The sequence below is a fragment of the Mus pahari genome, chromosome 1 (genome assembly GCF_900095145.1).
Source record: "Mus pahari chromosome 1, PAHARI_EIJ_v1.1, whole genome shotgun sequence".
Lineage (NCBI taxonomy): Eukaryota > Metazoa > Chordata > Mammalia > Rodentia > Muridae > Mus > Mus pahari.
This window is the reverse complement of record NC_034590.1, coordinates 155,190,355-155,204,442: the sequence shown is the minus strand read 5'-3', so window position 1 is coordinate 155,204,442 and position 14,088 is coordinate 155,190,355. Positions and strand designations below refer to the sequence as shown.

The following is a 14,088-nucleotide window of genomic DNA, read 5'->3' as shown; positions in this document are numbered from 1 at the left end:
TGGTGGTTATGGGAACACAATGGTGGTGGTGAGAGCACAATGGTGGTGGTGGGAACACAGCGGTGGTGGTGGTGGTGGGAGCACAATGGTGGTGGTAGAAATTGTTTCTATGGTTAAAATATGCAGTAATTTTTAATGTATTAATCAATATTCCTTTGTTAAGGATTATCAAAAGTTTACCATCCTGTGAAGCTGTCCAGGGTTTAATGAATTTGAAGCAGTTTGGGTAGAGTGTGGAACTTGAATAAAAAGGAGCTTGTCATCCCTACAAGTGGATGCTTTGTACCGTTGCCCTCCCTCCCCCCTCTGGCCAACAGGGGCCTCTCATTAAGACGTTCGGTTGCACATGCTGAAGTCTGTTTTGCTTGCATGTCAGAGGCAGCAGTGTAAAAGTCCCACGCGTTTGATGCAGCAGGCACAGAGGTTTGATTTCTGTGTTTCTTTACAGAGACCCAGAGCACAGAGGAACAGAGCTTGAGTCTCTGGGCAGTTCAGCTCCAAATGTAACTCACTGGACACTAAATAGCTCAGGATATAGACCCTGGTTTACCATCCCACTAGGACCCCAAGTTCCGCCCTGTTCCCACCCTGCTTACACACCTGTGGCCTCTCCTTCAGGCCCCGAATGCTTCATGAATGTCTTCCAGTTCTTAGCGAACACCCCTTTCTTGTCCATCAGGTCACGATAGGATCCTTTCTCTAAGACGGTGCCTTTCCCCAGAACAACAATCTCATCCACTTGGGGAAGGAAGTGAATGCCATGTGTAACCAAGATCCGAGTCTGTGAAAACAAAAACCAGGTGCTCTCATCATTCTCCTCCATGTTCCTGAAGGACCACACTAACCCCAGGGAATCCCTTAGACTGACGCCTATCCTGATAGAGAGATTACTGGTTAATTATTCCTTCTCACTTACGAGACCTAGCTAGCTAATCAACTGTATGAAAAAGAACCGCCCACATCTTGAGTTAGGGATACTGTGGGAAAAGGGATGGCCATTTTTTTAAATCCAGGCCTTCCTGGTATTGGACAGTTGACATACTTTGTCAATTCTATATTGATTACTGAGACAGGAACTCACCTCACAGAAAAGAGGGTCAACCAGCAAGGGAGCCAAGCAGAGCATAAGAGGTTGTAATGAGCTTCCGATTGGTAACCTAGGTCCACTGTGCTAGCCTTCTGCCTCAGTGCACAGCATCTAGAGTCTTCTTGACTGAAATATCTCAGAGATCCTCCGTCCCTTATGGCCCTGTCCCCTTCCCAAGTTCCTTGGTAAGACATGGGGATTCCTCCAAGATTTCCACTAGGTCTTAGGGACAGAAGGCTAGGACCAGGAGGAAGAGGGAGTTCCCGCAGACATACTGAGCTATGACAGAGGCAAAGAGCCTCACAGCAAGCTGCCTCATCGGCTCAGTCACCCTCTGCTTAGCAGCAGTGGAGAAACCTTGAAGGGAACAAGCCAAATATGGTTGGAATCTCCCAGCCTATTGCTAAAGAAAATGTTATTATCAGCAGAGGGCCAAAGACACATATTTCTTGTTATAACCACAGGTCTAGCTTTTCCCCTCAGAATCAGAACAACGGAGAAAGCATCTTATAACTAATTTCATTCTAGGCCATGAGTTCATAATGGAGGCCTTCAAGGGACAGACGTTCACTGAGACCAGTCTGACAGGAAGGACACAGGTAAGGAAATCTCCTTCAGGACCTTACCTTTCCGAGAGATGTGTGTGACACACCCCCAGCCCCACCCCCTCCTCACCTTGCCGCTCAGCAGGCCTTTGGGGCCCACCACCTTGTCGAAAATATGTTTTCCCACGTGAGTGTCCACAGCCGACAGGGGGTCGTCTAGAATATAGATGTCTGCATCTTGATAGGTAGCTCGGGCCAGACTGACTCGCTGCTTCTGACCGCCACTGAGGTTTATACCCTGAGGATGAAAGTCGTTTCTGTTAAGCAACACTCCCTCGGCCTACTTGGCAAGCCTGCTAAGGAGGGGCAAAAAAGAAGACATTTGCCCCTTAAAGTGTAAGGCTTAAACATGGCGTGTTTCTTTATACAAAGTAACTTCTAGCTGTCCTGGAACTCACTTGTAGACCAGGCCTGCCTCTGCCTCCTGAGTGCTGGGATCAAAGGCGTGCACCACCACGCCCGGCTGCAGTTTGCTTTTTTAACTCTGACACTTTCTGCCCTGTAGGCAAGAGGAGTTGACTTAAGGGCGGGGACCACTAAGTAGTTGTTCAATTAATGGGTTCTGACTTAAAGGGAAAGACAAACTAGAGCTTTATTTTCACTCATCTCCTTGGGTCTCAAGATCCTTGTCCCTTGGAAGGGTGTAAGAGAGTCCCTTAGACCAGCGCCTTATCCTTACAGAAAGATAACTGGTTAATTGTTTATGTTCAGTTTTTAAATTGATTGCTTTGTTCATTTTTTTGAAACGGGAAGAAAGGATAAGAAATATTTTAAACATCCAGTAATTAAAAAATTTCTACTAAGTAAATTATGGTATATCTATCCAATGGATATAATATAGTTACTAAAATCAATTTTTATTAAAGATTCTTGTATTTGCTTCCAGGTACAAAGTTTAAAAAAATTGAAAGTCAGTTCTGGTGGTGCAGGCCTTTAATCCCAGGCAGCAGACACAGGCAGATCTCTGTGAGTTGAGGCCAGCCTGGACCAGCAAGCTCCAGGTCAGTCAAGACTACATAGTTAGACCATGACTCAAACCCATACCAAAAATAGAGGTATTTATATATAGTATGCATCCATACCGATGTGTTTTGTGTGTTTGTGACTATTATGATTGATCAGCATATTTTCTCACTACTGTCCTCACTGTTTGTGCTGGCTGGTTGTGTGTCAACTGGACACTGCTGGAGTTATCACAGAGAAAGGAGCGTCCTTTGAGAAAATGTCTCCATGAGATCCAGCTGTAAGGCATTTTCTTAATGAGTGATGGAAGGCAGGGAGGCCCCATTGTGGGTGGTGCCATCCCTGGGCTGGTGGTCCTGGGTTCTATAAGAAAGCAAGCTGAGTAAGCCAGGAGAAGCAAGCCGGTAAGTAACATTCCTCCATGGCCTCTGCATCAGCTCCTGCTTCCTGACCTGCTTGAGTTCCAGTCCTGACTTCCTTTGGTGATGAACAGCAATGTGGAAAGTGTAAGCTGAATAAACCCTTTCCTCCCCAACTTGCTTCTTGGTCGTGATGTTTATGCAGGAATAGAAACCCTGACTAAGACACTGCTTTCCTTCGATTATTTTGGTATCCTTCAAGGTCCCTCGCCCCACGTACTTTCTCTCCGATCTCAGCCATGTCTCCTCCAGGCAACATTTCCAAGTCTGGGAGGAGAGCACAGGCTTCGACAACTTGCTGGTACTTCTTTTCATTGAATTCTGACCCGAACAGGATGTTATCTTTGATGGTCCCATTCTGAATCCAGGCCTGCTGAGGGACGTAGGCTATGGAGCCCTAAACAGGAAAGATCAGACCATCTGACAGTCACACTTACAGAATTGGAGGCTGGGGAGAATAAGCAATGCCTAGGTTTGTAGAGCTGTAAGCTAGGCTCCCCGAGTATCTGGGATTTATTAATCTGCTGACTGGGAGGTAAGAGCAGCATCCTGCCATTAAACATCCTCTTCCCTGCCTGACATCTTCTTCTCCTGTCGTTCTCTTGCCTTGATCCTGAACATCAGAAGGCATGTGCCCCCTGCATGCTGCTGAGAACAGGGGTTTAGTCAAATCCAGTGACTTGGTTAGAGCTCATAGAATGTTAGTTCTTTCAAATGGCATAGAAGAGACCCTGGGAAGAAAATCCAAAGAGGCTGAAATTAACACAGCAAAAGGATAGAGACTGATAAATGACTGCTTTTGAGGAATCACTGAATTATAAGTTAGCAAAAAAAAAAAAAAGTCTCCTAAAAATAGTCAGAAGACAGAGTCAAATCTGTATTCCTACAGTGCATGTTTTAAAAACACATATGGCCCGTTGGAGATTGCTAAAGAAGGGGGGAATCTCAACACACTGTGAGAGAAGAAATGCTTGATGCCCCAAGCAGGTTAAGGTAAAGCAACCCAGTGCAAACTTTCTCATAATTACAAAGGGAGCCTTGGAAGGGGGTAAAATGATCTTTGTGGTCCAAATAGTAGCTGGTTTAATGATGGAAAATTGCTCATAACTTCCTGTAAATCTAACTCTGGAGAAGTTCAGGAAAATGCCATGAATTCACTTTCCTCTGTTTTCAAACAAAGAAACAAACCAAACGTAACATTGTAATTTAGGAATTCTGCTTAAAGACGTAGCTCTCAAAGAAGGGGCACTGGGCGCTGGGCCACAGCCGGAAGTGAAAGCTACCCAGGAGGCTGAGAGAGCACTGGGCCACAGCCGGAAGTGAAAGCTACCCAGGAGGCTGAGAGAGGACTGGGCCACAGCCGGAAGTGAAAGCTACCCAGGAGGCCAGCATAGGCTGGAGAAGGAGACAGACTACAAACGTGAACAAAATGCAAGAAAAGGGAACTGGCAGAAATGGTTAGTCCCAAAAACCCATGCAAAACGACGCAGTAGGATGCGTCAGTGATGTCGGTGCTCCGAGGGGAACTGGGAAGCAGAGTCAGTAGAACCCGTTCTGGAAGCCTGTGGGTCAGCTAACCTGGTAAACATAGTAGTGAGCAGCAACAGAGACATCTGAGGTTAGCCTCTGACCTTGACATGGACACTGTGGCACAAGTACACACACACACACACACACACAGAGAGAGAGAGAGAGAGAGAGAGAGAGAGAAGGTGTTAAAGCAAAGAGACAGTTGGGATATAGCTCAGAGGGAGAGCATTTGCCTAGTCTCTACAAGGATTTGAGTTCAGTTCCCTTCATTGGATGGATGAAAGACTCAAGACTAATTATGATGTTAGGTACAAATGTGCCAGTTTTTACTGTCATTACTGATTTTATTGCTGTTTATTATTGGGACTCTGATTACAAAGTAAAGTTTTTTTTTGTTTGTTTCAAGACTTATTTTACTATTAAGTGTTTTGCCTGCATGTGCATATGTGTACCACATGTGTGTCTTGTGTCCAGAGAGGCCAGAAGAAAGTATCCAATCCTCTGGAACTGGAGTTACAGAAGGTTGTGAGCCACCATGTGGATGCTGGAAACCAAATGCAGTCCTCAATGAGAGCAGCAAGGCCCCTAACTGTTGAGCCATCTCTCCAGACCTATACAGTTGAGTTTTTAGCAACCTATTACAACTTTTTCCCAGGTCTGTTTACTTTTTGTTTTGTTTCATTTTTAAGATTTATTTATTTATTTTATGTATATGAGTATATGATTGCTCTCTTCAGACACACCAGAAGAGGGCATCCCACCTCATTACAGATGGTTGTGAGCCACCATGTGGCTGCTGGGATTTGAACTCAGGACCTCTGGAAGAGCTGTCAGTGCTCTTAACCGCTGAGCCATCTCTCCAGTCCCTGGTCCTTTTACTTTTATTGCATAATTTTACAGATGTGAAGTTTTCAGACACACACATATCTACAACAAAAATGCCTAAACTGTGAAGGAAGACATCTCTAGTCGACGGTTTAAATAGTCTGGTATGCATGTACGAATCACCCTGACAGCTTCATTAAAACTGCAGAGTCTTACGTTCTTTCCCCAGAGTCTGATTGTATAAGACTGGAGTGAGGCACAATGTCTACAGTTCACAATTGCATCAGATGTCTCTAAGGCCCGCGTTTGGGATCAGAAGTTTTCTCCATTACACTTCCACTCACCTTGATGGTGATGTGCCCATGAACATTTTCCATTTCTCCTAGCATGGCTGATATCAAAGAGGACTTCCCAGAGCCTACAGTGCCCACCACAGCCACCAGTTGGCCTGGTTTTATGTCCAGGTTCACACTGAAAAAGAGAAATGTTTTTGAAGGATGTGGGAGGGTTGGGGGGCAGTCATTCAAGGCATTTCTCTGACTATGAAATCTCATTTTAGATAACTTTCCCAACAAGACTAGAGACTTTGCTGTGAGTGTATGAGACCCTCAAGTGCTTCTTTATTATTGCTTAGTTCCAAGACACTGAAGGATGGGTTCTATTTATCAAACTCATCGAAGAGGTTCCTATTCAAGGGGCATTTGCCACAGTCAATGTTTTCCTAGAGGGAGAAAGTTCCCTTAGGACCGACGTTTGAACGGCACCCTCTCGGGAGCCCCAACACCTGATTTGTTTCAGGTCTCAACTCCGATACCGTGGGGTTGGTCACTTTCTTTGGACTAAGGTTTTGCTTTTAAAGTCCAAAGTTGGATTTTGCTTCTACACTAAACTCGTTATTTAATGTTTCTCAAATTTATTTATTCTATGATCGATACTCGTGGAAAGCGAATTCCCTTCTCTAACCCTAACCCTGAAGATCTGACCTCTCTGACTGGAGACAGGTCTACGCTGGGTTAGAATCTCTGGGACTCTTGGTGCCGGCTTAACTATTTGAGTTCAGAAAGCGCTCGGAACATTGGGAAGCTGACACATAGCCTTTCCCAACCTGCTCTGGACTGCAGCAGTGAAGTGGGAACTGTGTCTGGTTTCCTCTCCACAAAGGAGAGCTTTCGGTTGGGAGGGCTAGAGCAGTGCCTTTTGTTCTGACTGACCCTGCCGCTGACCCCAGAGTGCACTTGAAGGCTACAGGAATCGGAGAGAGGGTAGGAAGTCATGGAGTTCATTACTTGGGACGAAACAACATACAGGTTCTGAATTGGAAAGGCACCCCTAGCTGGAGTGAATGGTGGTTCTGGAGTTCAAAATGGGGTGGGCTTAACTGGTACTCTATATACAACAGCACGCAAGGATGAGCTGGTTTATAGCAGTGAACAGGAGCGCTCTGCAGTAGCTTAGCCCAAACTGAGCTCCCTTAAGTCTAAAGATCTCTCCCTTTAGACGAAGGGTCTCAAACTGAGGGTCCCTTTGCTTGAGCCTCCTGGCCTCAGAGACGGCAGATGTATACGGCCACGCCCACCTCTGACATTTACAGCAATGGTTCCCATTGCCTAGACTGGGGAGAAAAGCTAGAGTCTAAAGTTCACGAAGTGCGTGCACTTTCTCCACATAGTATCTGGAGGAACAAAGGTCTGCGTGGATTTTTTTTAACTGGAGACACGTGCACGAACGCAGATAGAAACCAGAGCCCTGGGGAAAGGCGCGGGACCTTTACTCTCAGCTCACCCCTCCAGGGCAGAGTCTAAACTAGTATCCAGGTGAGTACAACATACAGTATTTTCTGGTGTTCCACTGAATAGAGTCTTCTGAGAACAGGGTAGGACAGGAGGATCCTGAGGAGGAGCTGGAAAGCAAGGGGATCGAACTCACTCTTGGATTGTGGCTTCCAAGTCCCGGTCCCAAGTAAAAGAGGCTTCTGAGAACTGCACAGCTTTATCTATTGGGAGGAAGGGAAAAGCCTTCTCTTTTAGTTACGTGTAGGTACTCATGTGACTGTCCGTCTCCCCTTAGCCCACGTGTCTCTGATTCATCTATCAGCTCCCGAAATCACCTCTGTTAGGTGCTGAGCTTATTATACTAGCAGGAGGCAATGAACCTAAACTTGGAAACTCAAATTCTTTGGACTTCTAGATGCTCTGGCCACCCCAACCCCAGCCCCAGGACCCCCACATCTCCACCCCACCCTCCCCCCAGCCCTCTGTTACCTAATCCTCCACATGAGTTCTATGTCCTTATTTGAGCCCTCCCCATTTTGGACGCCAGAGCCGCTGCTCTGGCAATGGACGCCTTACAACTCAGAAGCCACGTGTTCTGTCACCCCAAGTTACCTCCCCCATCCCCACACTTGGCTCTAGTCTGAGTTCTGTTTCCTGGGTCCCTGGGTCCCTTGCAGGAGTCCCTGCTTATCTCCAAATAGCTGCTTTGCTTAGAAATCTGGCTCAGTACTTATCTTTAAGTGAGAACATGGTTTGTACTTACTATATACAAGACAAATCAATTCAGAATGGATCCCCTAGCTCTTTCTTGCCATTGGTTGCTGAGCTTAAGCCCTGGCTGTGAACAGTCTGCTTCTAGCACTGTGAATAACTTGTGGAAATAACTTCCGAATTTGTTTACCAAAATGGCTGACATGGCGAATGGCAGACAAGTCCAGATCATCTCCTCCCAGGTACCGCTCCAGCCGGTCTACGGAAACACTGGCCTAGAGCAGGCCACAGAAAACAGTCAGGAATAAGAGAATTCGGTAACGTAGCCAACACAAATTGGATTCCATGTTTTTTGTTGGGTTTTTTTTTTTTTTTTTTTTTTTGTAGTTGCTTTCGTTTGATTTGGTTTTTCATGTAAACCTTCCCAGGGTGGGAAGGGAGATGGGAGAGAATCTGGAAGGAGTTGGGGGAGGGGAGAGAATATACTCAAGTTCTATTATATGAAAAATTCAAAGAATAAATAAAACATCATTTAATAAAGAGTTGCCACAACTGGAAAGCCACTACCACAGACTCAACTGTACCTCAGCCCTGCAAGCAATCCCATACCTCAGACAGAAGTATATCAGCTTTCAGAGACTCGGGTAATTTAACTCTATTGCTATTTCTCTCTAAACTTTGAACTTATTTCCAGAAACTCTCTACCACCTTCTTCTGTGACAGAGCCCTAACTTATACCTCCTTCTGGTACCAGAGCCTTGGTCTTGGCCCTATATGATGGAGTCTATGACTCCATGAACCATCCAAATGAATGCGGGCCGGCATCAAAGCCCAATGTTCTATTCTTGTCACCAGTCTCCCATCTGTACTTCAGGCTTCCTCTTGAGGTCTAGTCTCTGGTAACTAGGTACTCAGTGACTATGGTAAGTTCTGAGAACGTAAGACAGTGCCTCAGACTCATGCAAGCTTTACAAAGTCAGTCTGGGGCTCTCAAACATATTACCACATAGATTCATTCAAGGTCAGAGTCTTTTCTCTTCTTGCGCCATATTTACTTAATGCCATGTCAATATCTCCTTTGCTTTAGAACAACAGTCTAGAAACTTGTCTAGGAAAGTGGCTCTGAGCAGGTGGCAGGTGTAATCATAATGGTCTCACTGAATGTCTCTGTAAGACTGTCTCCTGTGAAGTGAATGAGGTCAGGACGAAGATCCACCTTTTAGCCAGAGAGACAAATAAACTGGGGCTCAGAGAGCTTAGGATTTCACTAAGATCTAACCATGTTTCTGGAAACCAGACAGACTTTTAACACTTACCAGCCGATGCTAGACATGAGATACAGTAAGCTGGTAATCTGCACTGTAAGGCCGTTAAGCAGTTAGCAGGGGCGTTCCTATGTACCTGGATGATTGAAGAGATCACCATGGGAAGCATGGACAGAGGAAAGCGCAGGATGTTGAAGAGGGTGATGGATGTGAAAGCCTTCTCCGCGTTCAAAACATTTTGGCTATCCACCAGGACGTAAACAGAGAATGTGATCACGGACACCTAGGAAGAGCAAGGCTATAAGAAACTCACTAATGGTCCAGGCACCTTTGCAACAATGTCAGGAACGCTGTCTATCAGAGCTGAAGGGATGTTAGCAACTATCCCAATCTCTTCCGATTACCCGTAAGAAGTTTAATCCCATTAGAGGAAGAAATATCTCTCCCACGGAGGGATTGTCAATGACTGGGTTGCTAAGATCAGAGCTTGAATCTTCTCTCTCTTTCACCACAGCACACCCCATGAAGACAAATCCTTCCGTGCAAATCATTCTTGGAGACCGCATTCCTGATGAATGTTCTGAAACCTCACTAGTGGCTGCGGGTCACCCACAGGGCAGAACGAGAGTTGGGGTTGTAAGGGTGGGGACAAGTTTGAGGAAGAAGGAACAAATTCCCCCGAAGTTGGGGCTCTGATCTATAGACCTTGAACTCTACTGGGACCAGACTTTCCTTTCCAGACTCGGACATCAGTCCACACTCTTCCTCTGCTTGCTCACCAGGGTTGGAGTTAGGTTTAAGATGAAAATCAACATCGTCTGCAGCTGGCCAAAACTCAGCAGGTTCCTGAGTTCTTTCTTCCGAATGCTCATGACTTGCTCTTTAAAGGAAGGTTCCCAGGCAAAGTATTTCAGGATCTAATGGGCCAGAGAACAACAAAATCCACATTTCCCCCTGAGAAGGCACCAGGTACACACATCCGGTCCACCCTTATTTTAGGATAACCTACCAAAAAATTGGGAGCTGGAAACCTAGATTATGAAACTGTTACTAGGTTAATAGAGAGGTAGCTTATATTAATTGACAACCCGCTGAATATAAAACATTTCACCTAAATACTTCACTTATTTTTTTTTTTTTAAACAAACTGTCTTGGCTTGCCTGTTCAAATAAATATGCCAAGACACAGAACTCCCCGTGTTAAAAGTTGGAAATTTCTGGGCAAATCAAGATGAATTAGTCATTCAGCTTTTGTAGGGTATCGTTTCTTTTGGGGCAATAAGGAAACAGAAGCTCTGTGGAAGGTTTCACTGACAGAGCAAATCAAGGAAGTGACATTATCTGAGCTTGAAGAAACTCGAACAATTCCAAGGGATCTGAGACCTCTGGCTTCATGGGCACCTGTACTCACATGCATAAGTACACACACACACACACACACAGAGAGAGAGAGGGGGGGNACACAGAGAGAGAGAGGGGGGGAGAAAGAGAGAGAGAGAGAGAGAGAGAGAGAGAGAGAGAGAGAGAGAGAGAGAGAGAACACACAGGAGAGAAAAATAAATCAAATATTTTCTTAAAAACCGAAACAAAACAGTGTCTGTGGAGGTCAATGCCTTGGGGACCTGCTCCTGTTGCTTTGCTCAATGGACTTGTCAGTCAGCCTTCTAAGTGTTTCCATTCACACCCATAGGTGGGTGTGGCTCTCAGCCCTGATTTGAGAAGCTTCTCCTTGTAGGAGACAGCGGTTAAAGCAGACACTCACAACTAACCGAGGTGCTAAGAGTAAGTGAGGGCCGAGTGTCATGGAAGTGCGTGGAAGTAATGGAAGTAATGGAAGAGCCAGTGACGGGGAGGAGGCTGCAAAGCCCTGGTTTCTATAGCGACACGGCTGTTACACTCATGAATGCACAGCAGCTATCTTTATCTACTGATGGATCCTGTCTGCAGTCCCAGGGATAGGGGGGGGTGCACAGGTCTCCCTCTGAGCTGAGGAGCTATTGGTAGTTAATGGCTACTGGAGGAAGGGAGGTCATTTTTCTTCAGGTGTGTAGCCAGTAATAATTTTCCATAAGTCTATATTCATGTACATGCAAGTAATACGAGTTAATCTCAGTGGGTTATATAGTTTTTTTTTTTAAAGATAGGGAGTTAAGGAGGACATATCTAGAAGTAAGGGTTCCGAGGGAGGGAGCAGAAGGGGATAAGAGAGAAGAATTGTGTGTGTGTGTGTGTGTGTGTGTGTGTGTGTTGGGGAGTATAGTCAAAATTTGTTATTTATAAAATTGTCAAAATAAAATTTATTTTTAAAAATTTCTATGGTAAAATGTAAAAACAAATCATTCAGGGCAAATAAATAGAAGTAAAGTTTCAAGAGTACCTGGAAGGGACAGAGGCAGAAATTGGAGACTTGCAGATGAAGAAATCAAGAGCCCTGTGACACTCACCAGGCAGAGACTGTCACCGTTTTTATCCTTCTTACCTTAATTCCACTGAGAATCTCACTCATGATTTTTAAGCGTTTGTCTTTATTCTTCATATTTTGGACCTGCCAAGAGACAGAAAGACGAAACCCAAATGTACCTCCGGGAGAGAGGGCTCCGGTTTGCTGCTGCTGGAAGACCCTGAGGAAACTCTGGCTGCCATTTCATCTGAACTTGAGGTGCCCAGTGAGAGTTATTTCTCTTCAGCTCTTCCTGCTTCCCATTCTGTCTCCTCTCTCCCTCCTCTCTCTCTGACCCTTGCCTATGCCAAGTCTGTTCCCACCCGTCCTCCTTCACCCTTTGCCTGACCATACTCTCTCCTCAGCCTGTTCCTGTTGGCAAGGCATCTTCCCTCCTTGACATTCCGCTTGGCTTTCGATGCCCACCTCACAGAGGACTCCTTCTACCTCCTCATGGGCAATCTCTACCCACTCACTACTACGTTACAATTCATTCTCTGTGCAGAAAAAACCACGAGCTGATGGATTTTTCTTTGTTGTCTATCTCTCTACCCTGGAAGCAGAATGGAATGTCCTTGAGAGTAGGATCCTTGTCTGATTTGTTGCGGTGACCTTGGTAAGACATGCAGTAAAGAGTCTTAAGACAATATTTGCTACTCAATGAATACAAAACAAGTGAGTGATTAGATCCCCTACTCCAGAGAGCCCTCTTACAAAATTTCTGATTCCAGAAGAGCTACAGAGGCAGGGTGATTGTCAAGACATAAATGGAAAATTGAGATTACCCATGTGATTGCTATGGGGGGGGTTGGTTTATCTTGCTATATGATGGAGAAACAAGATTTACTTAAAAATTATTTCTAAGGAAGCTCGGCAGAACCAGATGGGAGAATTATATACTGAGTGGCCAGTTAGAGGCGGAAAGGGAAGATCAAAAAGCTGAGTGCTTTTGGGATGGTTGAAAGTCTTCTGTAAGCCTTGCCCTTCCCCAGCTCTCTCTAGGAAATAGTAGCAAAAGTGAGAGTTCAGATGTTCAAAAGAGACATGCACACAGATGATCATTCTTTACCTGAATTTTCCTGATCTTGGTAGCCAGAACTCCATTAACTGGGATCAGGAGAACCATAAGCCCAACACCCGCTAAAATCGAAGGTCCCAGCTCTCTCCACAGGAAGAAAATGGACAAAACAATCTGTAAAATGCTTGACCACAGCAAGTGAATGTAGTTGGCCACGTCCATTAGCTTCTGGGAATCGACAGACATCAAGTTCACCGTCTCTCCAATCGTGTACTGCCTCCTAGCCAAGTTTGATATGGTCAGTGCCTAAAGAAAAAGATTAGGATTGTGGTCAGCAGATAAGACCAGAGATACTGGGAAACAGTCGAGGACCTTAGGAAGTGAAGACACAACACACGGGTGGGTTCCATATACACATAGCTTCTCTATGAGACCATGGCTTCCGAGTCCAAACTCTAACACAGTACACTATCACAGTACACTAACACAGTACACTAACACAGTACAGTATCCCATTTTGACTATTGGTTCCCCTTATTTCCCCCTTCATTAAATTGTACCCACCACGTATCTCTTTGCCCCTCAAATTACTGTCTATCCTTTGTGCCAACTTAAATGCAACTTTCGAAATGACTGCCAGTCTCCCAAACTTACAAGAGTTAATTCTTTTGTGTACCTATACAACATTCTGTGGTTAACTCTTTATTTGCCTTAATTATAATGAGCCATAGTTGTTTTGTTTTTCTATAATTTATCAGATGTAAACCGTGAGGAAAAGGTCTCCATTTACCCATTTCACTATTGTATCATGGGATATTCAATACAGGGGATGGGAGAAAATGAGGAAATGAGAGACAGAATGGGGGAAATGGGGGAAGAGAGTATTGTTGTCCCTTGCATTTGTGTGTGTGTGTGTGTGTGTGTGTGTGTGTGTGTGTGTGTGTAACAGCAAGTTCACACAGTCATTAGCTTGGTAGAAGGCATCTTTACCCACTGAACTATCTTACCACCCCCTTGTAGACTTTTGATAGACTCATTTTCAGCCACAGTCTTACAAGGAGAATGTAGGCATTATTAGGGAGAACACAGGTTTTTAGGATGGAGAGGAGAGCTGTGGAGTTCACACATCTGAAACCATATGCTTTCATTACCACTTGTAGGCAAAGTTCACACGCCTGAACCTGGTGACATAGGCTTTCCACTTTCATGGTAGAAAGATCAGGAGAGTAATACTCATAGCTCTGTTCCTTACCAGGCCTTATAAACTACCTATAATAGTTTACACCTGTAATAGCACTCAGAAGGCTGAGGCAGGAGTATTGCTGGAAGTTTATGGCCGGCCTGGGCTACATAGTAAGCTCCAGGCCAAGCTGAACTGTAGTGTAAGATACTATACACTATGATTGGTTTTAGTGTCAACTTGCCACAAGTTCAAATTAAAAAAAAAAAAAAA

General features: G+C 45.0%; 1 protein-coding gene across 1 annotated transcript in view; it reads right to left on the bottom strand.

Annotated features, from left to right (window-relative positions):
- Abcc2 (ATP binding cassette subfamily C member 2) overlaps positions 1 to 14,088 on the bottom strand; it is a 56,687-nt gene that overhangs the window by 21,258 nt on the left and 21,341 nt on the right. Inside the window, exons 10-19 of the mRNA XM_021205166.2 lie at positions 12,687 to 12,941; positions 11,657 to 11,722; positions 9,957 to 10,094; positions 9,314 to 9,460; positions 8,103 to 8,187; positions 7,356 to 7,422; positions 5,774 to 5,900; positions 3,295 to 3,471; positions 1,763 to 1,930; positions 601 to 781 (exon numbers count right to left, since the gene is read on the bottom strand). Coding sequence (XP_021060825.1) covers positions 601 to 781; positions 1,763 to 1,930; positions 3,295 to 3,471; positions 5,774 to 5,900; positions 7,356 to 7,422; positions 8,103 to 8,187; positions 9,314 to 9,460; positions 9,957 to 10,094; positions 11,657 to 11,722; positions 12,687 to 12,941 — 1,411 coding nt within the window. The remainder of the gene's footprint in view (positions 1 to 600; positions 782 to 1,762; positions 1,931 to 3,294; positions 3,472 to 5,773; positions 5,901 to 7,355; positions 7,423 to 8,102; positions 8,188 to 9,313; positions 9,461 to 9,956; positions 10,095 to 11,656; positions 11,723 to 12,686; positions 12,942 to 14,088) is intronic.